At 44.9% G+C, this 25958-nt stretch overlaps 1 protein-coding gene across 3 annotated transcripts in view; it reads left to right on the plus strand.

Annotated features, from left to right (window-relative positions):
• Window positions 1–25958, plus strand: part of VMP1 (vacuole membrane protein 1) — a 112174-nt gene that overhangs the window by 78408 nt on the left and 7808 nt on the right. For 2 of the 3 annotated variants that reach the window (XM_053367060.1, XM_053367061.1), the window contains exons 9-10: window positions 6569–6685; window positions 10492–10553. In XM_053367060.1, the coding sequence (XP_053223035.1) occupies window positions 6569–6685; window positions 10492–10553 (179 nt within the window). The remainder of the gene's footprint in view (window positions 1–6568; window positions 6686–10491; window positions 10554–25958) is intronic. The other variant, XM_053367062.1, reaches the window with a different exon arrangement.

The following is a 25958-nucleotide window of genomic DNA, read 5'->3' on the forward strand; positions in this document are numbered from 1 at the left end:
CACCCAGCGAGACAAGAGTGGGGATTTATTTAATTGTGCATTTGAAATAAACATTCTGCATCTGTTTCGAAGCAAATGCACTGGTTCTAGCAAAATTTAGTTCATTTCCATCGAGGCAACTTATATGGGGGTTTCTGGCCTGGATCCCGTTAAAACTCTGGGCAGACCTCAGCTTCATCAAGCAAGTTCACTAGATGTGCCCGCAGACCAGCAAATATCAAAAATGTTACAATTTAGGGCAAAACTATATTAACATTTTAAAAATGCGTGCTTTCTCATACTCTTGCCCTCATTGTAAACAATCACACATTAATAAACTTGAACTGAACAGGGAACAAAATTTAAACAGATGTAGGTAAAGGGGGAAATTGCGACGTCCCCCATCACACATAGGCCCAGACCACATCCACATTGTACGGTTAAAGCACTCTTTTTTCACTTTTAAAATCATGGCTCTCCGATGCTCAAGGAATCCCGGGAACTGCAGTTTGTTAAGGGTCTCCTGGCGCCGCTTAGCTCTTTTAACAAACTACAGTTCCCAGAATGCTTTGGGTGTAATCCGTGACTCTAAAAGTGGAAAAGGAGTACTTTAAAGGTACTGCCCGCTCAGAGCTTTAACCAGCTCATCCGAAATTTGGCAGTCGGGTAAAGTTGAGCCCAGGTTAGCTCCAGACTGCCTCTCACCCCTCTCCAGCTATAGGGTGAAGTTTTCTGTTCATGACGACCGCCCTGTAAGGCGGGACCGAGGTTTACCTGGAAAAGGATGCGCACCATTTCTGGTGAATGTGATGGGTTTTCCCCCTCCCCCTTCGTAGGTTGTGCAATGTTGGTGCACGTTTTAATTTGGAAAAATGTGATTTGTCTTTTGAGTCCGCCTTCCTCCTTACCCTGTACATTACGACATCCACAGCTTAATCTCCAGAACATTTTGTCCTCTTTTGCTTACCGAGACAAGTAAACACATCTCCTCTGGGTTCTGCTCGTAGTAGCAGTGAATCAGTCACCAGATTCTTTCCTGCCAGTGGCACCAGCGCCATTGCGTTAATCGCACAGATAAATAGAAGGAAATCGGATATTTAAAGGGTTCTGAAAGGGACGACGTCTTCCCCAGGGTCTCAAGAGTTTTAATTGGTTTACTCTGCAAAGTTCTTCTATAGTCAAATTTAACTCTGCCTTTGATAACAAGTTTATATGATACACTCCCGTGCTGAGGACCGCAGGAGGGTTGGAACCAGAACTCCAGCAAAACGAACGCAGAAACATTTGTTCTTATAACTCAATATGGGGATAGCCAACATGGTTTCCCCTCCCCCCCCCCGTCGTTTTGGACTACAAGTCCCATCATCCCCAGCCAACGTTCAGGGATAATGGGAGTTGTAGTCCAAATCATCTGTAGGGTGCCATGTTGGCTAACTTTGGCCTAGACTGCCTGACCCCAGCTGTCTGGGACCCTGTTAGGGACTGGGGATTGTATTGGCTATTTAAAATGTTTCCATTTTATGCTCATTTTAACACATACAGTGCCTTTATTGATTTTGAAAGACAAGTATAACATATCCCAAATGAAAAGTTGCAAGCCACCCACCCTGTTTCATTGTCCAGTTTGCAAGACAAAAGTAGAGAGATACATTTGACAACTTTGAAAAAACTGCATTATTATAATTTATTGTTATTATTATTATTGAAATTATATATGTTGTGATCTCACTGTGAGTGCAGTAATTGCAGAAAAGAAGGATAAATGAACCAGACTCGAGTTTTCTTATTTGCTCATACCCCTCTCTCCTTTTAAGAGAGTGGGAGGGAGGAAGCCGCTTTTAGCCAGAGTAGGTACTGACAGGACTCTGGATGAATTTATCTTCTTCAAGGAGAGCTGTGTTAATCTGGGCCAAATCCAGGCTGTTGCATTTCTCTTGCATACCTTGTCTAGACTGGGGATAAAGAGTCACATTTTAAATGTGCTGTATAATGCGTCTGAACACTTAGCGCATCAGCGTGGCAGGTCGGATATTTTTACGATCCTTTTAAGCAAAGGTTGACCATTTAGCTGGGGCAATAACAGCAATAATGAGCATTTTAGATGGCTCAAAGCTATCCCAGGTACATTCTTTCTCAGTAGGCTTTACGCTACAACAACCTAGTAAGGTAGTCCATTGCTGTTATTTCCATGTTTGGACATCCATTGCGAGGGTTGGGTGGCGACATTTAGGCCTCCAGGTACATTTGCTGGACTATTTTTATTCATTATACTTACTGAACTAGGGACGCGGGTGGCGCTGTGGGTAAAACCTCAGCGCCTAGGACTTGCCGATCGCATGGTCGGCGGTTCGAATCCCCGCGGCGGGGTGCGCTCCCGTCGTTCGGTCCCAGCGCCTGCCAACCTAGCAGTTCGAAAGCACCTCCGGGTGCAAGTAGATAAATAGGGACCGCTTACCAGCGGAAAGGTAAACGGCGTTCCGTGTGCTGCGCTGGCTCGCCAGATGCAGCTTGTCATGCTGGCCACGTGACCCGGAAGTGTCTTCGGACAGCGCTGGCTCCCGGCCTATAGAGTGAGATGAGCGCACAACCCTAGAGTCTGGCAAGACTGGCCCGAATGGGCAGGGGTACCTTTACCTTTACCTTACTTACTGAACTAAATTCCTATACTTCTTGATTGTAGTAAGTAAAACTTCTAAGTGGTTGACAAATACAGTGGTACCTCGGGTTACATACGCTTCAGGTTACAGACTCCGCTAACCCAGAAATAGTACCTCGGGTTAAGAACTTTGCTTCAGGATGAGAACAAAAATCGTGCTCCAGCAGCGCGGCAGCAGCAGGAGGCCCCATTAGCTAAAGTGCTGCTTCGGGTTAAGAACAGTTTCAGGTTAAGAACAGACCTCCGGAACGAATTAAGTACTTAACCTGAGGTACCACTGTATTAAAACTACCAATAAAAGCCAGCTATTTTTTTTTTAATAATTAAAATTAACAGTAAAAAAAGAGATTAAAACACAGCAGCAGCTATGTGTCTGAGTAGGGTTGCCCAAACTGCCTGTTTCAATCAGTTGCTTAAATAAGTACTGCCTGATGTCAATAAGCAGGGAGTTCCAAAGTGCAGATGCTGCCACATCCATAAGATTGATTTCTTACAACTGTGGAGCAGGTATTTTGTGGAACCTGTAACAATGCCAGTGGTTGGACTACAGCTCCCATCATCCCTTGCCCTTGTCCATGCTGATTGGGGCTGATGAGGGTTGAGAGTCCCGCAACATCTGGAGGGCCACAGGTTCGTCGGCCCTGATACATCACCTCCCATCCCAGCAACCATCAGTTGGACAAGGCCCTGTTCTGTGTTTAGACAATGTGTGAGGTGCTGGACTATTATGGGCTGCCACAGCAACTGTCCCGAAGCCGTGGAATGTCTGCCCCCCCAAAAAAGTACACAGTACCCCTCCGCAGGGGCGATTGCAAAGAGACAAGATTGGAGCAATAGATCTTTCAGAGACTAGCAGGAAGCCTGCGATGTAGATTTTGGTACGTTGGGTTTCTTTACTCACTTACTCTGCAGAATCAGTGAGCTGTGCATGGCGGGGGTTTTGTGCACTCGAGGGGTTTGCGGGGTTTTCCTGAAGGAGCGTCTCCACCCCCATCATTCACTGAGGTCCAGCTCTGAGGAGGGCCTTCTGGCGGTTCCCTCCCTGTGAGAAATGAGGTTATAGGGAACCAGACAGAGGGCCTTTTCGGTGGTGGTGCCCGTCCTGTGAAACGCCCTCCCACCAGATGTCAAGGAAATAAACAACTATCTGACTTCTAGAAGACATCTGAAGGCAGCCCTGTTTAAGGAAGGTTTTAATGTTCGATGTTTTGTTGTGCTTTTAATTCTGTCAGGAACTGCCCAGAGTGGCTGGGGAAACCCAGCCAGATTGGCCTGGTATAAATAATAAATTCTTCTTCTTCTCCTCCTCCTTATCAGATAGCAGCCCTCCCTCACCCCCAGACCAACTGCAACCTGCTTTTTTAAACGTGAGGGAGTTTTCAAAAGCAGCACTTGACAGGGAATGAGAGTCTGCTTTCTGTGAAAGTGAGTGGATTGGGGCACAAGATCCACTCAAACTCTCGGGGGTGGCTAGTAGCTGTTTGGGTCTTGGTATCCCAGTCCAACACTGGGAAGGGCTGTACTGCAGTGGTAGAGCATATCTACCTTGCATACACAAGGTTCCTGGTATCTCCAGGTATTGCCTGTCTGAAGCGTGACTGCTAGTCAGTGTAGACAGTGCCAAGCCAAATGGACCAGTAGGTCTAACTCCATATCAGCCTGCGTCCCTGACACCCCAAAACAGAAATTAACAAAAAATCCCAAGAGGGTGGTGTGCACCCGGCGCTGCTAGCAAAATGTTACAATCATTTACAGTTGCATGATAGGCTTCCTATAGGCTTGCTAACCTACCACACAGGGTTGTTGTGGGGATAAAATGGAGAAACGGAAGCCTGGAGCTCTGTGGAGGAAAGATGGCGTGTACAATAATAATACAGTGGTACCTCAGGTTAAGTACTTAATTCGTTCCAGAGGTCCGTTCTTAACCTGAAACTGTTCTTAACCTGAAGCACCACTTTAGCTAATGGGGCCTCCTGCTGCTGCTGCACCGCCGGAGCACAATTTCTGTTCTCATCCTGAAGCAAAGTTCTTAACCCGAGGTAATATTTCTGGGTTAGCAGAGTCTGTAACCTGAAGCGTATGTAACCCGAGGTACCACTGTATACCCCACAAGCGTCCCAGGGAAAAATGAGACATCCTGTTTTCTCGCGCAAGAGCACAGCGGCCATTTTGGGCGCCATGATTTCCCCCCAAATCTCACCCCAAAAAAGCTCTTCCTACACCCCAAAAAAGCACTTTGGGGGGCCGCAATCTCACACAGCACCCCAAAAAGTGTGTGCAAGCATGGCCCCCAAAAGAACACGTCTTTGGGGCTCAGTGATCCCATGCAGGTCACGTGACTCATGTAGGAGCAGGGTGAGAAGACGCACATCCCGGTTTTGGTGGAACAAACCTTTTTTTGGCTTCATCTTTCTCTCAGCAGCACACACGCACAGCAATAAATACCAAGGTTGATTTTATTTTGTTTTTCCCCCTTCTGTCTTTTGTTTCAGATGCAATTCATGAGGGATCAGTCTCAGAGACTGACTCACTGGGCCAAGTACACTTGTTTGGGGGGTGGGGGCTGATGGGGGAGCCTTCTTTTTAATGTATGGCTTTAAAATGGCTGGCTGTGGTTTTGTGCATTTCTTACAAAAGACGTCTGCGAGCTGTTTCTAATCTGGGGCTAGCAAGAGAGAATCGGGGCAGGGTCTGTTGTTTGTCTGGGACATTGTCTAGCTGAGGTCTCCCCAGTTTTTTGGAAATTTATGTGCTGTAACACTAACATTCTTGGGCACGAGCCTTTTTTAAATTAGGAGAAAATGAGAGCTCACATATTTTGTGTTGTTTTTCCAAAGGATTAAGGACTTCATAAGGAGACGTGAGGCTCATCTACTGCAGTAGTCTTCAAGCTTTCCAGACCCTGGACCCACCATTAACCCAAACATGCATTTAAATGCTTATAGGGTGGTGGTGCTGTGTTTACAACCCACCTTGGTCTCCTAGTGGGTCGTGACCGACCACTGGAAGATGAAGGATCCAGTTCAGCCTTCCTCAACATGGTATCTTCTAGATATTATTGGACTGCAGCTCCCATCATCCTCAGCCATTGGTCAAGCTGGCTGGAGGTTGATGGGAAATGGAGGCCAAAACATCTGGAGGGCCCCAGGTAACAGAAGGCTGATCTAAAACCCAACATCCCTATTTTCCGCAGTGGCTATCCACATACCACTGGGAACATAGGAGCCTTCTGGATCAGGCCAGTGGCCTGTCTAGTCCAGAGTCTTGTTCTTCTCAAGGTGGACTCCCAGAAGCCCACAAGCACAGCATCACAAAAAAAGCCTTCCTCCACTATTCCCCCCCCCACACACCTTCAGCAACTAATCTTCCTAATACTGTTTGTTGTATTTTTTTCCCTTTGTTGCTTGGTTTTTAACTGATCTTCGGCTGTTTTCTAGTTTGAGTAGTTTAAGTTGCTTTAAGGCACTTTTTGTAGAACATGACAAATAAATGCCAAAGTTAATGATGATGAAAGACGTATAGACTGCCCTGAAACATGGAGGTTCTGTTTACGGCTGAGAACTGTTGCTAGGCCTGTGATTCTCCCTGGACTTGTCCAGTTTCCCAGTGGCTGTTTGGCATTACAGTGGTACCTCGGATTAAGTACTTAATTCGTTCTGGAGGTCTGTTCTTAACCTGAAACTGTTCTTAACCCGAAGCACCACTTTAGCTAATGGGGCCTCCTGCTGCTGCTGCTGCGCCGCCGGAGCACGATTTCTGTTCTAATCCTGAAGCAAAGTGCTTAACCCGAGGTAAATATTTCTGGGTTAGCAGAGTCTGTAACCTGAAGCGTATGTAACCTGAAGCGTATGTAACCTGAGGTACCACTGTAATCAAGTTATGGGGAAATTCTCCATCTTTTCTCACTCCTTTTTCTCTCTCTTAACTTTACAGATTCCAAACCCTCTTTTCGACCTGGCCGGGATAACATGTGGACATTTCCTTGTTCCCTTTTGGACGTTCTTTGGCGCCACCCTGATTGGAAAAGCAATAATCAAGATGCACATTCAGGTAATGGTGCTGGCCTCTCTTGCAGAAACACCGTGTTTCCATCCGGGACTTTTCACGCACTTCCATTCTCAATAGTAATTGCTGTTTCCAGGCAGTCTCTGACACTGGCTGTGTTAATGTTGAGCACTGATTGGAATGTGCCAGTGACGTCACTATCAGACCTACTGTTATTCTTTTCCCACCCACCACCCACCCCACCTCCTGGGGCAGCCTAACGACTAAAAGCACAAAATATGTGAAACTGCTTTGCATTTTGCATCTGCCGTGAAAGCATTAAGTGGCTCAACCTTCTTCCCACCACCCTACTTCCCCATCTGCAATAAAGGAAACAATAATATTAGTCATAGTCAGTTTATTTATATGCCACATTTTCCACAAATACCTTGTGCCCTGAATGGTTTGCAGAAAACGAACAATTGAAAGTCTAATAATTAGCACAGCACCCATAGCTTTTAATAAAAATTATTACGTCTTGTAGACCTTGTCTCTTGTAGGGAGACAATCCTCTCTTTACTACATGCAGTACGTATAAATATTGACTGTAAACTGGAGTAAAACCTGAGTCCCCTAATTTGTAGTACGGGTTGGCCAAAGTTTGGGATATAGCCTGTAGGGTTAAACTGACTAATATAATCCAGGTCAGAGAGGGTAGGCAAAATGATAACCTTTGAAAAATAACCTCTTGAAAATCATGTTCTTGTAACAAGGTACAAGAAAATTTGAATGCTTATCCTCTATTGAGATTACTTTAAGACCATTATGTACTCCGTGAATATTAGCTGCTGTTTTTTCGCTTAATTAAAAGAAACATGATTTGATAACATTTAGCTACCGTATGCATGTTGCATCCTGTTAAAGAAAAAGGTCATATTGGGGGATTATAATACCTCCACAAGGATAGTTCAACCCTTTCATAACATCAAAAGTGTGAAAATGACAGAGGTGGCCAACATCTTGCCTTCCAGATGTTAGGCTACATGTGCCATCAATCCCGGCCCACACTGCCCAGACAATCGGGGAGAATGAGTTCACTATTAGTCAGTAGGATAACTAAACATCTATAGGCTTCCCTGAGGATAAATAGTCTGGGAGCTGGGGGGAAAACCTTGCTCTGGTGAGATAAGTTTTAGAGGACGTGCTGTTCCATAGTTGTTGTTTCAGAATGTCATTTATAATGATCTACACCCACATGTGGTTTTGGGGTGATGGCGTGAGTGGATTTCCCAGACTATTCAACATTGGGTAAACCCTGCATCTGTCATAAAAGTGTGTGATCTCCCCCTCCTTGCTCCCAGCTTTCAGCCAGCGTGGAACTATTATCTCGTTGTGTCTGTTTATCCACACGCATTGTGGTACAGAGCCCTAAACTTTTCTTGTGTGTGTGTTTATTTTTTTCTGATGTAGCTGAGGATTTTAGGAAATGTAGCTGTCACAGAAGATTTACGGCGTAATCCCCTGCCCTCCATGCCAAACAGGAAGCTTCTGGGCTCGGCCCAGCAGCTCGTTTTACTGTTGCGTTTAATTGGCCTTTAAATCCGCACCGCAAAATGGAGTCCCGTGTACTAATGGCGAGCTGATTCTCAGAGTGCGGGTCCTTTATGGGGCCAAAATGGATCCCCTCACATGCGTGGATGCCGAAAGGTTTGCAGAGCCAGTGGCCTTTGCGGTTTTGATGGGCTCCCATCAGCCCTATCTAGCGAGGCCAATGGACAGGAGTAACAAAATATGTGGAGAGGGCCACATTTAATGGATGCTTTGCACCTGAACGGGCTTTGAACTTAAACTTGTGACTTGTGAGACCCTCCTAATTTCTTGACTTTTAGCCACACTGCTCTCCTTATGGGGCGTGGACTGCGCCCAAGTATGTGTGCATGCAAGTGATCTGTAGTAGAAAGAGCCACTCACCCCCGATTTAGTGAAAGGGGGGCAGGGGTGGGGAGATCTGGAGGTGGCCCAAACCACAAAATGCTCCCTTCATCCTTGATTTATGGAGCCTGGTGCCCTTGCGGTTGTATCTGTCACTGACACACAATTTCCCCATTATTTTGTTTTATTTTTAAAGTTGTTTTTCTCTGAATTCCTTGAGCAAACAATCTGTTTAGAAACAAAACAAAACTTGAATACCTATTTTAAGAGGACAGATACCTCGTCAAGTGATAAGCTTGCTTCTGGATGGCACCAGTCCTGTCTGCTAGTTGGGTTAAAGTATTTTAAATTCTCCATTTTGGGGGGGGGTGTACTCTGCACTTTAAAAGAAACACACACACAAATTCCATGTCTTTATGGATTTGTTTTTGATATGTAGGGATAATTTTCCCACAATCGCTTTCCCATGGTCTGATATGGTACAGTCCAAACATACTTTTACCACATAATGAGCTTTTAGTGCAAAGAGCATCTTATTTTCCTGGCCATGGCAGATTTTGATCCGCCCAACGGCCAATAAATTAAAGACTTTAAAGCGCGAATGGGAACAATCTGTGGCCCTTCAGGTGTGTGTTTCAACGCCAGCTTTGTTCAGGCCCAGCCATCATGATGATCCGGTCAGGAATGATGAAAATTGTAGTCCTGATATATTACAAGTTCCCTGTCCCTTCTTTAAAAGCTGCTTACATTTCATTTGCACAGCCTTGAATTTTGCTTCTGTATTTTGCAAAACAGCAGTTTTTGCATCCCTTGCTGATAGTAGTTCAGCAACATTGGGGGGGGTCATAGGTTAGCAACTCCTTGTACAAGAGGGGGCAGCGTTGGAAATACTTCACAGCCTCCCGGTGGCCCATTTCACACACTACGCAAGCCTGAGGGGTACTCACAGTAAAAGTCACAGCCATTTCGCTTCTCCCTTGGTCATCCTGCTGCTGCACTAATCCATGGTTTGGCTTAGCACTGAGTTCATGGTTTGTCTCAAGCCAGACAAAGCACAAAGGGTAGCCAAGGTTTGTTCTTAGATTACTGCTTGGGGTTTGTCTGGAGGTAAGGCAAACCTTGCACCCCCCCAGGTTCGGACGCAATGCTAGACCAAATCATCATTTAGCTGCAGGTATTTAGGATGTGGGTGGCGCTGTGGGTTAAACCACAAAGCCTAGGACTTGCCGATCAGAAGGTCAGCAGTTCGAATCCCCGCGACGGGATGAGCTCCCGTTGCTCAGTCCCTGCTCCTGCCAACCTAGCAGTTCGAAAGCACGTCAAAGTGCAAGTAGATAAATAGGTACTGCTCCGGCGGGAAGGTAAACGGCGTTTCCGTGCGCTGCTCTGGTTCGCCAGAAGTGGCTTAGTCATGCTGGCCATATGACCCGGAAGCTGTACGCCGGCTCCCTCGGCCAATAAAGCGAGATGAGCGCCGCAACCCCAGAGTAGGCCACGACTGGACCTAATGGTCAGGGGTCCCTTTACCCTTTACCTATTTAGCTCCATCATGTAGCGGCCGTGACTTTTACTGTGTGTACCTGCCTACTTGCTCCTTTGTGCTTGGCTAAGGTTTGGCTTAGCATTGCCTGTCAACCAGACCATTACGTAACGAATGTATCTGGTCCCCACTTTAAAGTGATGAGGACACTGAGCCACAATGGGTAAAACATTGTGGGATCAGGGGAGAAGAGAGACACAAAGCTGCCTTTTCCAGCCAAAGTTGTGTGCCTAGTTTAAGGCCTAGATGACCTTCACACTGGAAGAAATGTCAAGGCAAAGGGGTAACAAAATAACAGGAGAGGATGATTAATTGCATTGGAAGACGGGCTGTAATCTTGAATTGTTTTGGCTTCCCCTTCAGTTGAATATGCCTCTGACGGATGTTTTCCCTCTTTCAGAAACTTTTTGTCATTATCACATTCAGCAAACATATAGTGGAACAGATGGTGGCCTTAATTGGGTGAGTAACTTTATAGCTGCCTACTGCCTCACCTTGTTGGGAAGTATTGCTGTTTTGAACCCTTTGCAGACTTGGGAGCAGACATCAGGTTGCCCTCTCATATGAGGTTTGGCTGCGCCATTGCCCATGCTGGCCGCAAGGGCTGATGGGAGTTGGAGTATGGCAACGGATGGAGGGCGCCTTATGGACTTAACCCCTGCTCTGCTGCCTAAGAAGGAACAGAGGAGGGAGCCTGGGAAGAGAACGGAATTACTGCTGTTGGTTTGTTAACATAATATCCTGGGCTTTTTTGTCTTAATTTCAAAAGTGGTTCACACTTAAAAAAAGAAAAACCCAACCACAATGAAACACCTACAAAATGATGCATACAGCAATTAAAATTGCAGCGAGAGGAAGAACAGAAGCCAACATTTACCATATTTTTTGCTCTATGAGATTCACTTTTTCCCTCCTAAAAAGTAAGGGGAAATGTGTGTGCGTCTTATGGAGCGAATGCAGGCTGCGCAGCTATCCCAGAAGCCAGAACAGCAAGAGGGATTGCTGCTTTCACTGCGCAGCGATCCCTCTTGCTGTTCTGGCTTCTGAGATTCAGAATATTTTTTTTCTTGTTTTCCTCCTCCAAAAACTAGGTGCGTCTGGTGGTCTGGTGCATCTTATAGAGCGAAAAATACGGTATGTTCAGGGCCAGTACCATTTCAGCGGGTTGTCTCGAGTAAAACTAAGCTTTTCCTGCTTAGAGAAGACCTATGGAAATTAGCGGACATGACTAACTTAGGTTCGTTAGTTTCAGTGGGTCTACACACTGTAGACCCACTGAAACTAACGAACCTAAGTTAGTCGTGTCCGTTAATTTCCATAGGTCTTCTCTAAGCAGGAAAAGCATTGGAGACAGCCCAGTAGAATTTACAGCCCAGTTTAGGACTGTAGCCATAGTCTGCTAGTTTTGTCGTCCAGTTGTGGTGCCCTCCAGATGTTGCTGGACTACAACTCCCATCACCCCTGATAATTGGCTCTGTTGTGTGGGGCTCATTGGAGTTAGAGTCCTGCCATGCCTGGTCCAGCTCAACAAGATGCTTTTCATGTGTCCTGGGTACTTTATCATCCTAAATGCCTGGCAGTGTGCTTGGTTGTATTGAGAGATATATATGCTAAATGCTCAATACACACTCACACACACCATTTAACACCTTAGATTCTGAGTGGTGTACGGTAAGGTTAAAAATGATACAATAAAGAGAGAACCAACCATAAAATCAGTAAGCTTGCGAAAATGAAGATATTCAACAACCTTCAATGTAAGTATATTTCTGAAGTACAAAGCTCCTCTTCAGAAGTGCCTTGGTACTAGAATGTGGAGTATGTTTCGAAATGTCAAAGGAGAAAACAATGAATCGGGGGGTATTAGCAGCATGTTGTTTCATTAGAAAAGCTTGCTCACTTTTCATAGACAAGCTATTCCTGTTTTAGAAAATACATGAATTCCCTATGTTTCCACACACCCCTTCCCAAATGAGTGTCCATCTGTCTTAGGAAGTGATTCAGACTTGTTTTAAAACGAAGAATTTATTGACTCTTACGGGCAGGAAATAGAGCAAGGCTGTAGATAACAAGCATGCAATTATTTTATATTTTTAAATATCTGTTGGCTTGTATCCTGTCTGCCCTGTCCCATGTTAAAAGGGACAATAGCAGAGTTTTTAAAAAGAAAAAAATGAATGCCCATTTATAAAGGCATTGACGAATTGATGTTGTGCACATTCCCTTCCTTGCTGCTCCACATGACCAGCAACTGCTGAATAAATTTGGTGTTGCACACATTTTTAATACAAATTCCACAAATACATGCAAAGGTATTGAAATCTCCACTCCCCATGAATGCAATTTGCAGAAATCACTTGAAAGTCACACAGAAATTGGGTTAACCCTGGTGCAGAATCTTGTTTTTTGTGTGTGGGTTTTTGGTTTTTTTTTTGGAAGCTACAGAAAACACCCAGTGCTCTTGTGCTCTCTCTCTCTCTCTCTCTCTCTCTCTCTCTCTCTCTGTGTGTGTGTGTATATATCTATATATATATATATCTATATATCTATATCTATATCTATATATATGTAAAAAAAAGGTAAAGGACCCCCGGACAATTATAGTTTGTGTCCCTTCCCCCCAATTTTATCAGCTTTGGTCAGCATGGCCAATTGTCAGGGCACAGTTGTAGTTCAGAATATCTGGTGGGCATCAGGTTGAAGAATTATACTTGGTCTACAGCCTTTTCATTTTGGGGCCCAGCATTAACCCCCCCCCCAATGCTATGTGGGACCCACTTTTATTTTGTACTGTATTCTTTCTTTCTTTCTTTCTTTCTTTCTTTCTTTCTTTCTTTGATTTCTCTCCCTCCTCGCATTTCCTCCTGATTTCACGATATCTCTACCCCTTCCCCATCCTGGGTTGAGATTTGACCCGTGCGTGTGTGTGTGTGTGTGTTATGTTGTGTGTACAGTTGATAGAGCTAATATCCACGATCCTTAGTATTTTCTTGCGTGTATTTTGCTGTGTGCGTGTGGATTTGTCTCGAAGATGCTTTTCAGAATCGCAATGTCTTAAAGTAATTGCTCTGGAAGTATGTAAACTAAACATGGGTAGCATTATGCAGAGGAGCTGGAGCATCCAAAGTTACATTCTTGAACAATTCAGTGTTGGAACAAATCTGTTTTTTATAACTTCCGGAGTTTCCAAATGCATTGTCGTTGTTTACAAAATAAGAGTCTATTAGTACACATTTATCATTGTAATGACCATTCTCAAAGGCAATCTGAAAGGTGGTGCAGTACAGATTTTCGCTGTGAATTAGGATCCCCCCCCCCATCTCCTAAACTACTGGAACACTTAATCGTACAAAGTAGAAGAGATTCAGGGAAGATCTGTATGCTAGTTCAACTATTATTGTAAACCACTTTGTGAAAGCTTTTTGCCTTGAAAAACAGGGTATAAATAGCTTTTTAAGAAACCTGCTCTGAATGCAGACAGATCCAGGTTTTTATTATTATTTATTACATGTACCATATATTTCCATGTATAAGACACCCCCATGTATAAGACGCCCCCTGCTTTTAGGGACCCCAAATTTAGAAAATGGACATATGCACTATCCATGTATAAGACGCCCCCAGATTTTTAACCTTATTTTAAAGTCAAGAAACCTAGTCTTATTCATGGAAAAGTACGGTATACAGTATGAAAGCTGATGTTCTGAAGTGAGGGGTCTTCAAAAACACCCATAAATCTTCAGACCAAAACTAGTAGCGTTTTTCGTCCTCACTCATCAACTTTCAAGAGAGTTTCTATCTCTTCCCCCCTTACATTGCTTAATATCTTTGCAAAAGCTTCTATCAGATTCCGAACTTTGTTGGGTGGTTCACCTCAGGCTTCAAAAATGTTCTCGGGAGATGGGAAGACTTCTGGAATGTCCTGATATCGTTTGGCTTTTATTATTATTATTATTTCTATCTCTCAAACATGACCTCATCTGTGTCTCCCCAGAGTAGCGTATATAAAACCATGTGCAAAAACCACAGGAGGAACCAGAATTTCTTAATCATTATCGGACGCAAAGTGTAGCTCACCCTTTTGCGGTGCACAATGTAAACTTGCTAGGCATGTTCTTCTTCCTGGTGGATTTAATTGAAGACAGCCGGAGCCAAATCTAGGCTGCAGATTTTTTTGCACCATTACCTGGGAGCAAATCCCATCTGAACCAGCGCGGTTTGCTTTCTATGTAAACAGATCCCATTGGGTTTCTTGAATATCCCCGCCCAGTTCCAGGCATGGACTGCAAAAATTTCCTATTATCGCCAGACGCTGTGCTTGTGGCAACCTATATTTATAAAATCAAATGCGTGCACACAATATTTTACTTTATATTTTGGGCAAGGGGGTGTGCAGTGAGAGATTTCCATCGCCATTCTGTGCTGTATATATTCTTTGAATGATACACAGTCAAGTGTATTTATTTCCAGCCACTTAAAAACTAAATGTTGCAACCTTCCTTGTTTTCTGGCTGCCTTCCTTACCCCTCCCACACGAAGTAAGAAGAACTCTGTCACACGATTATGATGTATAGCATATTTTTTTATTTGCTCTGTGGTGCTTTTCTTTTATCCAAGCAGATTTAATTAATTTCACTGCAAGGAATATTATTTTTGTTTGGGGGTTTTTTGGTATCTTTTTCTTGCTTTTTCTTTTTGAGACTGTCAGCTAAATGACTATGTATGAAATCATAAAGACCCTTTCAATGTGGGTTGAGGGATTCCCAGCCATTTATTTCTTTTAAGAGCTGTTTCTGCAAACTGAACATGGTTTGGCAGACCATACCCCTGTCAAAGGAAGCCAGCCCCCATCCTCCTTTTCACTCCCTCCGTCCTCCTGCGATTTAATAAATTGCTTTGCTATCAAGAGGGAGAGCACTCCCCTCTTTGCAGCCGTTTTAAGCTGCCCGATGGGGAATTTCCAAGCCGTTCCCAACTTCTGCAAAGTGTTACGTGACGCTAGGCAGGAGAGCGGGGTAGTGCCACAGAAAGTAGCTCTACACTGGAACGTTAAAAATAAAAATAAATTACGACAATGCTTTGCGGTGCATTTCTGTGTAGTTGTCATGGATACGGGCAAGCATTACCCACCTGTCCCCAAAGCAGACCACAGAAGTACTGGGCTCCTCATGAACAGCAGAAATAGAAATAGATCAGACTAGAAATACATCAATAAAACCATTTGGTAAAGCTGCAGGTACGAAACCTGAAACCGGGTTGCCAGATGGGTCTGTAGGTACCTTTATATATTTCCCTACTGAACATGATGCTCTTTAATCCAAGTATCCAATGTGCTTCAGCTTAAACAGCATTGCACCAGTGGGTTAAAATTGGGGGGGGGGGTGGAGAGCATGTGGCCCTCCAGATGTCACTGGACTCCAACTCCCATCTTCCCCACCCCAGCCACAGGCTGATGGGAGCCTTTCAAGTTCAGAACTTTCCCCATCTGCTTGTGTATTGGAATTGCCTTTCCATATGTTTTCAATCGCTTGCCGTTTGCTGCCCCAGGCGCCTTCTGGGATGTCAATTGAATGAATGAAAAGCAAATAAACACCTAGAGGGCCACAGGCTCCCCACCACCACCTCTGCTGCGGCTTTTCTGAAGCTTTTGTGGCAACCAACTGGACACAGAGAACATCCAAACCCCTCCTCCAGGTGGGAAGAAGAGCCCAAGCTCAGCATCTAATAGGGAACAAGCCGGAGTTTCAAAGCTCTTCGAAGCAAAGAAATCGAAGGGTTGCACTGGCTTTGTCTTAATGCTTTTGGTTAGGAAAAGATGCTGAAGCCAAGAAGATGTGTAACTGTCTCAGAAGTTTGTCAGTCATGGCATTGGGATCTCTCTTTTTCTCTGCGTGTGCTGTAAGCGACCTCTTCCCACCAAATTCATCCAATTGGGTTGAAAACATTCTTTACTCAGCCCAGTACGCAAGTTGGGCAACTCTGAAACAGAAGGGGGAAGGGAGAAAGTTCCATTTATTATTTTGAAAAGGAGGCGCAGATGTGAAGGAAATTCTAGACACGTAAGGTCTTTAAACCCTTTTTAAATGGATCGCAGCAACAGCACAGTAATTGTGGGGTTGAGAGGAGGGTGTGTGTGTGTGTGTGTGTGTGTGTGTGTGTGTGTGTGTGTGTGAAAAAAGAGCTACAGGGATTTAACCCAGCAGCCGAAAGACAGTTAAGTGTGCGATCAGGAGCTGTGGTCAGTAGGATTGTATTCGAATCTGCAAAGGTCATTGGCCCCAGCCAGCCAGGATTTCTCCTGCAGTGAAATGAATGCAGTGCCTACTGAGAAAAAGCTCTCACCTGCAGCTGTTAATCAAAATATATGCCCAGCAGATGTGCACAAAAACAAATGCCCTCGCACACATTTTCAGGAGCCAGTGTGGTGTAGTGGATCAGATTAAGATCTGGGAGACCAGGGTTCCAATCCACGCATGGTCATGAAGCTCACTCGGTGAGTGATTTGGGGCCAGTTGCGGTCTGAGCCTATCCCCACCTCGCAGGGTTGTTGTGAGAATAAAATGGGGCTAGGGAAGAACCACATAACTCACCTCAAGCTCCTTGGAGGAAAACGTGTCGTGCTGGTGGTGCTTAATGGAGTAACTATCTGTGTTTTATGAGTGCCTAGGGAGAGAGGCAGAGCAAATTGTACTATCTGGTCCTGGGTTTTCTTTCAGTCCAGGGCAATGAACGCAAGAGTATTCGAAAACGGTGATTTGGGCCTCCGGGTATACCATACTAAAACCTGGAATTATTGGGGAAGGAAGGTATTAAGATGATATATGAATGTTCACCATGAATGGAAAGAGGAAGAGTGGGTTTCAGCCCTTAACATCCTTCCCGTTCACTCAGAGGGAAGGTCCACTGGGGGACTTATCCCCGAATAAGTGTGTGTAGGATTGGAGCCTTAAAACTAATATAAAGCCAACAAGATCTGCTTGAACTGATCTTCAGAAATCTCATCACTTCCTTTTGCCAGTGCTGCTGGCAACTATATATAGCAAGTGTGTGTGTGTGTGTGTGTGTGTGTGTGTGTACACACACACACACACACACACACACACACACACACACACACATATATACGCACACACTTTTTAATGCTGAAATGAAAGCATATCTCCAGAAAGCAGACTCTCCAAGCGACCTTGGTTTGGAGTGGCAAGCTCCCTTCTGGAGCTGATCCAGAATTTCTGCTGCAGTGTGATCTTTTACAACTGAGTCAAGCTCCTCAAAGTTCTGGGTTTGTTCTGAATCGCCTTGCATCTTGCCTTGGTATTGGCTGAGCGTGGGGGAAACGGGTGGCTTTTTTTTTAAAAGGCTGTGAGAACCTTTTATCATTACAGGAAATGACAAATCATTAAAAAAAATATCTAACCGTTAAAAGCCGTTTATATCACCGTCTGGAGGTGGGGGAGTGTCTGTGTGTGGAATTAAATGAGCCATTTCAAGGTTCAGATAAACCAGGTGGAAGGAGCCTGGGTGCGGCAGGGAGTGGGGAATGAGATGCGGATCTTGGAGAACGGATTAGCAACCCCTGCAACTGAGAATGCTTTACCAGGGTCTCCTATTCCCCCCTCCCAAAAAAAATCTCCTCTTTTGCTTCTCTACATTTACATAAGCATCTTCTCCTCCCGAGACTTGTCCCAGATTATTTTTCTTCTTTAAAATGGGAAAGGTTCCTTACAGATCCTTGCCCCCCCCCCTCCAGTTCAGTACTGTCTGCACTGACAGGCAGCAGCTCTTCAAGATTGCAGGAGGGAGAGGTTCTTCTCGTAGCCCTGCCTGAAGATGCCGAAGGAGGGGTTGAACTAGAACCCTTCTGCATGAAAAATAGGTGCTTTAAAACTGGAACTAAAGCCTTCTGCTTCATATTAAGAGTTGGGAACATAGGAAGCTGCCTTAAAGGTAAAGGTAAAGGGACCCCTGACTGTTAGGTCGAGTCGAGACAACTCTGGGGTTGCAGCGCTCATCTCGCTTTATTGGCCAAGGGAGCTGGCGTACAGCTTCCGGGTCATGTGGCCAGCATGACGAAGCCGCTTCTGGTGAACCAGAGCAGCGCACGGAAACGCCGTTTACCTTCCCGCCGGAGTGGTACCTATTTATCTACTTGCACTTTGACGTGCTTTCGAACTGCTAGGTTGGCAGGAGCAGGGACTGAGCAACAGGAGCTCACCCTGTCACAGTCGTTCGAACCAACGACCTTCTGATCAGCAAGTCCTAGGCTCTGTGGTTTAACCCACAGCGCCACCCGCATCCCAGGAAGCTGCCTTAGGCTGCATCAAACCATTGGCATGTCTAGCTCAGTATTGCCTGCACTGTCTAGACGCTTCGGTTGAGCATCCTGCATTGCAGGGGGGTTGGACTAGATGACCCTGGGGTCCTTTGCGGCTGAGTCTATGACTAGCAGCCGCTCTTCAGGGATTCAGGCTGCAGTCTCTCCTAAAAATGCTCTTCTACTGAGCAACGGCCCTAAAAAAACGAATGCCAGAGGTTCTTGTGTGGCAATTTGGTGGCAGGGGGTGATCTCCAGACTCTTCCACGGGAGGGAATTACCTGTGGTAAAGAGAAGCAGTGTGGTGTAACAGTGCTTAGAGTGTTGGGCTCGGACATGAGAGACCAGGGTTCGAATCCCGACTCAGGACTCAGCCATGAAGCCCACTGGGTGACCTTGGGCCAGTCGCTACCTCTCAGCCCTGGCCTACCTCACAGGGGTTGTCATGAGGAGATGTGGAAGGGCGGGAAACCGTGTACACTACTTTGAGCTTCTGGGTGGAAAGTTGAGCTATATAACTGCAACACATAATAAACAAACAGCTCCTCTTTTTAAAAATAAAAACTCCAGCCACCACTCCCCCCCCCAAGAAAGTACAAAGCCACAAAGAAATGTTGTTCAGCGGTTCGGCCTTGAACAGCTGTTTTTATTCCGGACTCTCCTCTTTCTTTTTTTTAATAGAGTCTGGTGCAGAGTTATTAAAACAGTACCCATACAGTCGTTTGGAACAACTTTGGCCCCAAACATAGAGACCCTGGAAACTTTTAAGCAAAACGTTAGGCTCTGTTTCCTATGATGCAAGATGGGCTGGAAGCAGAAGTTATGGCAGGCACGAGGTTGCTGCCCCAAAGCCACCCCTGTGCGTGTGCCTCTCCCTCCCTCTCTCCATCGTCATGTCCTAGCGATGCTCAGGGTAACTGCATTGAGCATGGGCAGTGGAGCCTGGGCCATTTGGGCACATGGGGCACTGCCCTACCAGCCTCAGCCAGCCCCTTCTGCATGCTGTCCTACTTGGGTGGGGTATGGATGGTTGCTGCTTCCCCTATGGGGGGGGCAGTGGCAGCAGAAAATGCCATTTTTGGGATCACCACCCTAAGACATTCTGCAGGATGCTGCTCCCCAAGCATAATTTCTCCAGGCGAGCCAAGTGATCTTTACACAGCCAGGTTATGTGGCCCCATGGGGAAGTAGAAGGCTTTCCAATCACCTCCTTAGTTTTTAACTGGGGGTGCCGGGGATTGAACCAGAGTCCTTCTGCGTTGCAAAGCAGGTGCTCTGCACCGAGCTGCGTTCCGTCCCCTAAAAATAAATTATAATAATAATAATAATTTATTATTTGTACCCCGCCCATCTGGCTAGGTTTCCCCAGCCACTCTGGGCGGCTTCCAACAAAGATGAAAAAGACACTAAAATGTCACATATTAAAAACTTCCCTGAACAGGGCTGCCTTCAGATGTCTTCTGAATGTCAGGTAGATGTTTATCGCTTTGACATCTGATGGGAGGGCGTTCCACGGGGCGGGTGCCACTACCAAGAAGGCCCTCTGCCTGGTTCCCTGTAGCTTTGCTTCTCACAATGAGGGAACCGCCAGAAGGCCCTCGGAGCTGGACCTCAGTGTCTGGGCAGAACGATGATTAAATTATGATTCTAGTCCTCATGGTTCCAAGTGAAAAGTTGGAAGATGCCTTCTGCCTTCAGCTGAGTCAGGTCATTGGTCCATCCAGCTCATTTATCATTTACAGCAGGTGGGGAAACCCGTGAGCCTGATGCAACCAATAAGTTGTCCCCATCCCCCCCCCCGCACAGTCTCACTTACAGGCGACAGATTTCTGGGATCAGTCAGAGAGTCTTTCCTACTCTTACCTGGAGATACTAGGGATTGGATCTTCTGCTTGCAAAGCAGGCTTGCCATTGTCAGCGAGAATGTCCCCTCTGGCATTCCCATCACGGCGAATCTTTAAGCGAAGGATGTGTACCCACCATATGCTTAAAACCCATGGCTTTCCCCCACCAAAAAATAAAATAAAATAAAATCCTGGGAACTGTTGTGTAAGGGTGCTGGGAATCGTAGCTCTGTAAGGTGTGAACTACTGTTCCCAGGAAGCCATATACCAATTGCTGGAAACCACATTAGGGGAAAGTTGCGGTCCAATCCTGCTTGCTGATTTCCCACAGGCATCCGGCTGACTAATGTGAGATCAAGATGCTGGACTAGATGCTTTAAATGTAGATGTAAATGTTAAAAGCCAAGAGCATCACTAGAGCATTTAGCAAGCCTGCACAGACACCCCTTCTTACTCCTCACGTCTTTGTTTCTCCTTCCAGAGCAGGCTTGTGAGATGAGATGGAGATGTGACTCATTCTGAAGTCACCCATCAATGTGCATCTTGCTGCGTATAGTTTGCATGATGTACATCACCTTACGGCGCCTTCCTTCCTTCCTTCGAGGTAACATGTTTCAACGATCTGCTTCTGCGATACAATTTCAAAGGGAGCAGAGTCCGTTGGCCACATCTGACGCCTGCAGTCCTGACTCACTCAGGTTGTCAAAGGGAGAGCCAGGAAGAAGCCTCAGGGTTGCGAGGTCAAATTCCCCGGCTCCATCATGGCAAAAACTAATAGGCCTGGGGCCGGGAATACGATACCTGCTTTCTGCTGCCCACTGGCACTCAGGTTTCTAGTCCTCGTGGTTTGGCAGAATTAAGTGGGGAACTGCTGGCTAAAAGAGGTATTGGGAGGAATGGCAGAGCTGGGTGTTGACTACATACTTTGTATGCATATCTTCAGGCAATCTTTAAAAGTATAGTGGTACCTCGGGTTACATACGCTTCAGGTTACAGACTCCGCTAACCCAAAAATAATACCTCAGGTTAAGAACTTTGCTTCAAGATGAGAACAGAAATTGTGCTCCGGCGGCACGGCAGCAGCAGCAGGCCCCATTGGCTAAAGTGGTGCTTCAGGTTAAGAACAGTTTCAGGTTAAGAACGGACCTCTGGAACGAATTAAGTACTTAACCTGAGGTACCACTGTACCTCATTGGATGAGACCTAGGGGTGGGGGACCTGTGGAGGTCTGAGCCCAAGGTCTTTTGCAGTGTGCCCCCAATCATCTTCTTCTCTTTATTTTAAAAAATAGCTTGCAGGCACCTTTTTCCTTTGGTTCCCTAAATTTGCATTGATGCGCATGCAAACCATATGCAAACATGTGCCTTGAAAGACCCTGCCTGGGAATAAAAACCACTGCCAAGTAGAATCGGCTGTTCAGTGCCCGATGGGCCAGCGGTCTGCTTAAGAGTGAGGTATTTCCTTTTGTATCAGAAACAAAGAGGCAAGCAAAGAGCCAAGATGCCAATCTAACTCGCTTTCACACACACCTCCCTTCTCTGTGGTTGTATGGGAGGAGGGTGATAATCCATTCGTGGCTGATGTACTGCTAGATTTCATGCTTTCGTCCATCTCCAATCTCGCCACTGCCCTGACCTGTCCAGGTAAGCTGGTTTCAGGAGGGTGGCTCTGCAGCTCTGCATTATCACATCAGCCACTACTGGAAAGGAGACCCTTCATTCATCATCTCCAGCCTCTGCCATTCTGTTCACTTCCAAATCTGTTCTGTGTGAACAGAGGGGAAAGCAGCTACAGTGGTACCTCGGGTTAAGTACTTAATTCGTTCCGGAGGTCCGTTCTTAACCTGAAACTGTTCTTAACCTGAAGCACCGCTTTAGCTAATGGGGCCTCCTGCTGCTGCCTCACAATTTCTGTTCTCATCCTGAAGCAAAGTTCTTAACCTGAGGTACTATTTCTGGGTTAGCGGAGTCTGTAACCTGAAGCGTCTGTTACCCGAGGTACCACTGTACTAATCACCTACTTAACTCCCCTAGTTGAAATCTTCTAGCACCTCTTTCCCAATGGATATGGGGACAGGGGCTCAATATTTGTCTGCTGTAGGTTAGTTACCTTCTTTTTAAAACTTTCAGAATTGGTAGATGAACTGTTGTTTGAACAGAATGCTTTTCAATGCACACTTTTGTCAGTGGTTTTAGGAACTGTGAACCACGGCTGATGGAGAAAGAGAGGAGACTAGAAAGTGTTAGGTTGATGGGTAGAGGCAGCCAAGGGGAGGGAGAGGGGAGGATGGAACAGAGTGGCGAAAATGGCGAGAAATTGTCGGAACAGGAGAGGAAACAATAGACAGAAGAGAGAGGGAGAGAGTCAGTCCTGTGTTGCTGCGTGGAGTTTAAAAAACTGATCCAGAGTCTTGACAACCACTCCTTTAGAGCATAAGAATTTTCTGAAGTAGGAGCGCAAGGGTTTGTGGTGCCACAGAAAAATCCCACCCAATTACTGGAATGGCAAACCAACCACTGCTTTTTACTCTGAAGCTTTCAAATATGCCATCGCCATCTCCTTAAGCTTTCCTTCCTCATGAGGGCTAGTTACTTTCCCTCTTTTTTTAAACAACAACCAAAAACAACAGCAACCTGCAGCTCTCAGAAGTGCATTTGGCCGGCTGCTTGAAGGATGTTCAGCATCCTTAAATGCAACATGTGCTTCCTTGTCTGTGAAAGCTGGCAAGAAATGTCCAGAAGTGTTAGTCCGGAGTACAATGAATTCTGGACAGGACAGGCCATCTGGCTTGTAAAAGAAAAGACCGAGGAGCTTAACTATATTTAGCACTTAGGACTGCGCTATTAAACAATTTGGAACCGGTTTCTGTCTGTTGCTTATTAAGAAAAGGGACACCGGGCAATGTAAGATCGTTGACCCATTTGGCTGTTAGAATAAAGAACAGGGTCCAATTTCTAGCCAAACAGACACCAGTTCCAAATTCTTAATAGAGAAGTGTTCGTTGTTCCCAAAGCATAGCAGAGATTTGTAATACACATAATTGGCTGTTTAAAAGTTATCTTGTGTACTTCTGCAGTTGAAATTTTGATGATGCTTCCATATTCCTGCAATACCGTGTACTATGCAAACTTTAAGGGACGCAGATGGCGCTGTGGTCGAAACCACAGAGCCTAGGGCTTGCCGATCAGAAGGTCGGTGTTTCGAATCGCCACGATGGGGTGAGCTCCTGTTGCTCGGTCCCTGCTCCTGCCAACCTAGCAGTTCGAAAGCACGTCAAAGTGCAAGTAGATAAATAGGTACCGCTCCGGCAGGAAGGTAAACGGCGTTTCCATGCGCTGCTCTGGTTTCACCAGAAGCGGCTTAGTCATGCTGGCCACATGACCCGGAAGCTGTACGCCGGCTCCCTTATGTGAGATGAGCGCACAACCCCAGAGTCGTCCGCAACTGGACCTAACAGTCGGGGTACCTTTACCTTTTTGCAAACTTTGGAACTTGGGGCACAGGGTTCCCCAATGCAGATGGGATTTTGATTTTATAAGTGCAAGGGGAGAAATGGGCAGAGGGGATTGCCTCGGGACGTTGTCAAAATGTGGAATATCAAACCAGCAAGCAAAGCGGTGGTGATCCCACTAGGGTGGGGTGTCAGTTGTAATAGTGCTTCATTTGTTCAGAGGAGGGTTTGATGGAAGGGCACATTTCTCTGCGCAGTGTGTGGCTAGAAACTTGGGCTGTGGGATATCTGGATCAGGATCTCTGCTCAGCCATGAAGTTTCCGTGCCACTGCCAGACTGACTCTCTCAGCCTAACCTACCTTGCAGGGCTATTGTGAGATTAATGAAGAGATGATGTATGCTTTCTTGAGCTCCTTGGGAGAAGGGTGGATATCAATGTAAGAAAGGCAATAATGATTATGGCATGATTCCACCGAGTTTCAATCCCACTGATTTTAATGGAATAAAGCATGTTTTTAACTCTCACACTGAAATCCACACATCATGCAAAATGTTTAACTTTCAGCATAGTGGCTTTTTAGTTTTGACAGCTGTGAAGGTGATATTAACAAATCGTCTTCAAAGACTGGAGACTGTAAATAATATTTTTCCATTTCTGATCTGCCCAGCTATTTATGAAACTGTTTTAATTGCATGCAAAATTGGATACTTGGTGCCAAAAGGCAGTACTGTATAAGCAATTTCAAATAAAATTTGTTGCGATGATGGACTAAACGGTTTTTAGATACAGTACTAAATACACTACCAATGTTTTCAGCCTTTTTGATAGAAATGTGTCCTTTTGGTCAGATGACAGTAATCAGAACAGATTTTTCCCCCTCAAAGGGCACATTTTGGGTGATGGTAGCTAGCCTGAAAACAGATTATAATTTAAAATCATAACCACCATCACTGGCACATTGTTACGTTTCACAATATGAAATGTTTTGTAAGCCAAAATATACATTTTCCATTTTTTTATTTGGTCATTTAACTGGGTTTAGTACTTGTAGTAGCCTTGAAACACAAACACAAAAAAGTACAAGAAATTAAGCTGCAAATTGTATTTTATTTATATTCTCATCTGTCTTCATAAAATCAGGGTTGCTAAAGGTATTTTTAAAATCTATGTTTTATTAAGCGTTTAGCAAACAGTGGCCACGATCCAGTACCTTCAGACATGCCAATTGATTTCAGAGGTTTCGGCATTGAGTGGTGACTAGGTATCTCATATCACTTGAGTGTAACAGAAATAAATTAAGCTGAGGCACAATCCAGTTAAGTTCCATCAAATTGAAAGGTAAAATTAGGGTTGCCCACTCTGTTCTGTGGGGATCAGAAGTACTTAGATGAATCACACACTCTTGGTTTTCTTAGAAAAAGGAAATCGAGGCTGTAATCCTTGAGTTCCTTTTTCTAAGAAAGTGTTGCATGTAGAATTAGTCCCGTTGGCCTCAATTTACGTACAGGATTGCATTGTAAAACAGTTAACAGTCATTGTAGTACTTCATTTAATTGCATAAATTTTATTCCAATTCATCATTCAAAATGAAAAAAAAGTCCAGTGAGGAACATACTTTACAAACACTTATTGTAGTAAAGAAGAATACTTTTAAAAAAATCTACTATAGGAATACCTTACACATTTATAGCCAGTTGTCACTCAGTTTCTTCTAAAGCGAAATTTAAGGTGAGTTTGGAACATCCTTCTCAAGGAACACCATAATTTTTACTTCCTTTTTTTTCCTTTTTGCTTTTTAGATATAAATTTGCCTTTGTTGTTAGTAGCTGACCTGGGTCATTCTTTATATATAAATCCAGTAACTGACTCCTAGCTAATTCATTAATAATTCTAGGGGTGTTTAAAATTTTGATCATAAGAATTTCTCAGGGCTTGTGGCTGTTCATATCCACCATCAGGGTTGTAATAACACATCGGCTGCTCTGACAGTATGATCCTACTACTCAGAAATAAGTCCCATTGAATTAAATCGGGCTCATTCCCAGGGAAGTAGGTATAGGATTGGCACTTCAGTAACCTATATGGACAACACCCCCCAATTTTTATTTTTATTTTGCTTTTAAGATAAGCTACTATTTTAAAAGTAAAATCTGTAGAAGTTGAGATTTATTTATTTTTACACTGCATGGATAGTAGCCTTGCTGTACAGTATTTTTTTTTAAAAAAATTATTATTATTTTTTGCATCTAGAAAGCC

This window comes from Podarcis raffonei, chromosome 15, assembly GCF_027172205.1.
Source record: "Podarcis raffonei isolate rPodRaf1 chromosome 15, rPodRaf1.pri, whole genome shotgun sequence".
Lineage (NCBI taxonomy): Eukaryota > Metazoa > Chordata > Lepidosauria > Squamata > Lacertidae > Podarcis > Podarcis raffonei.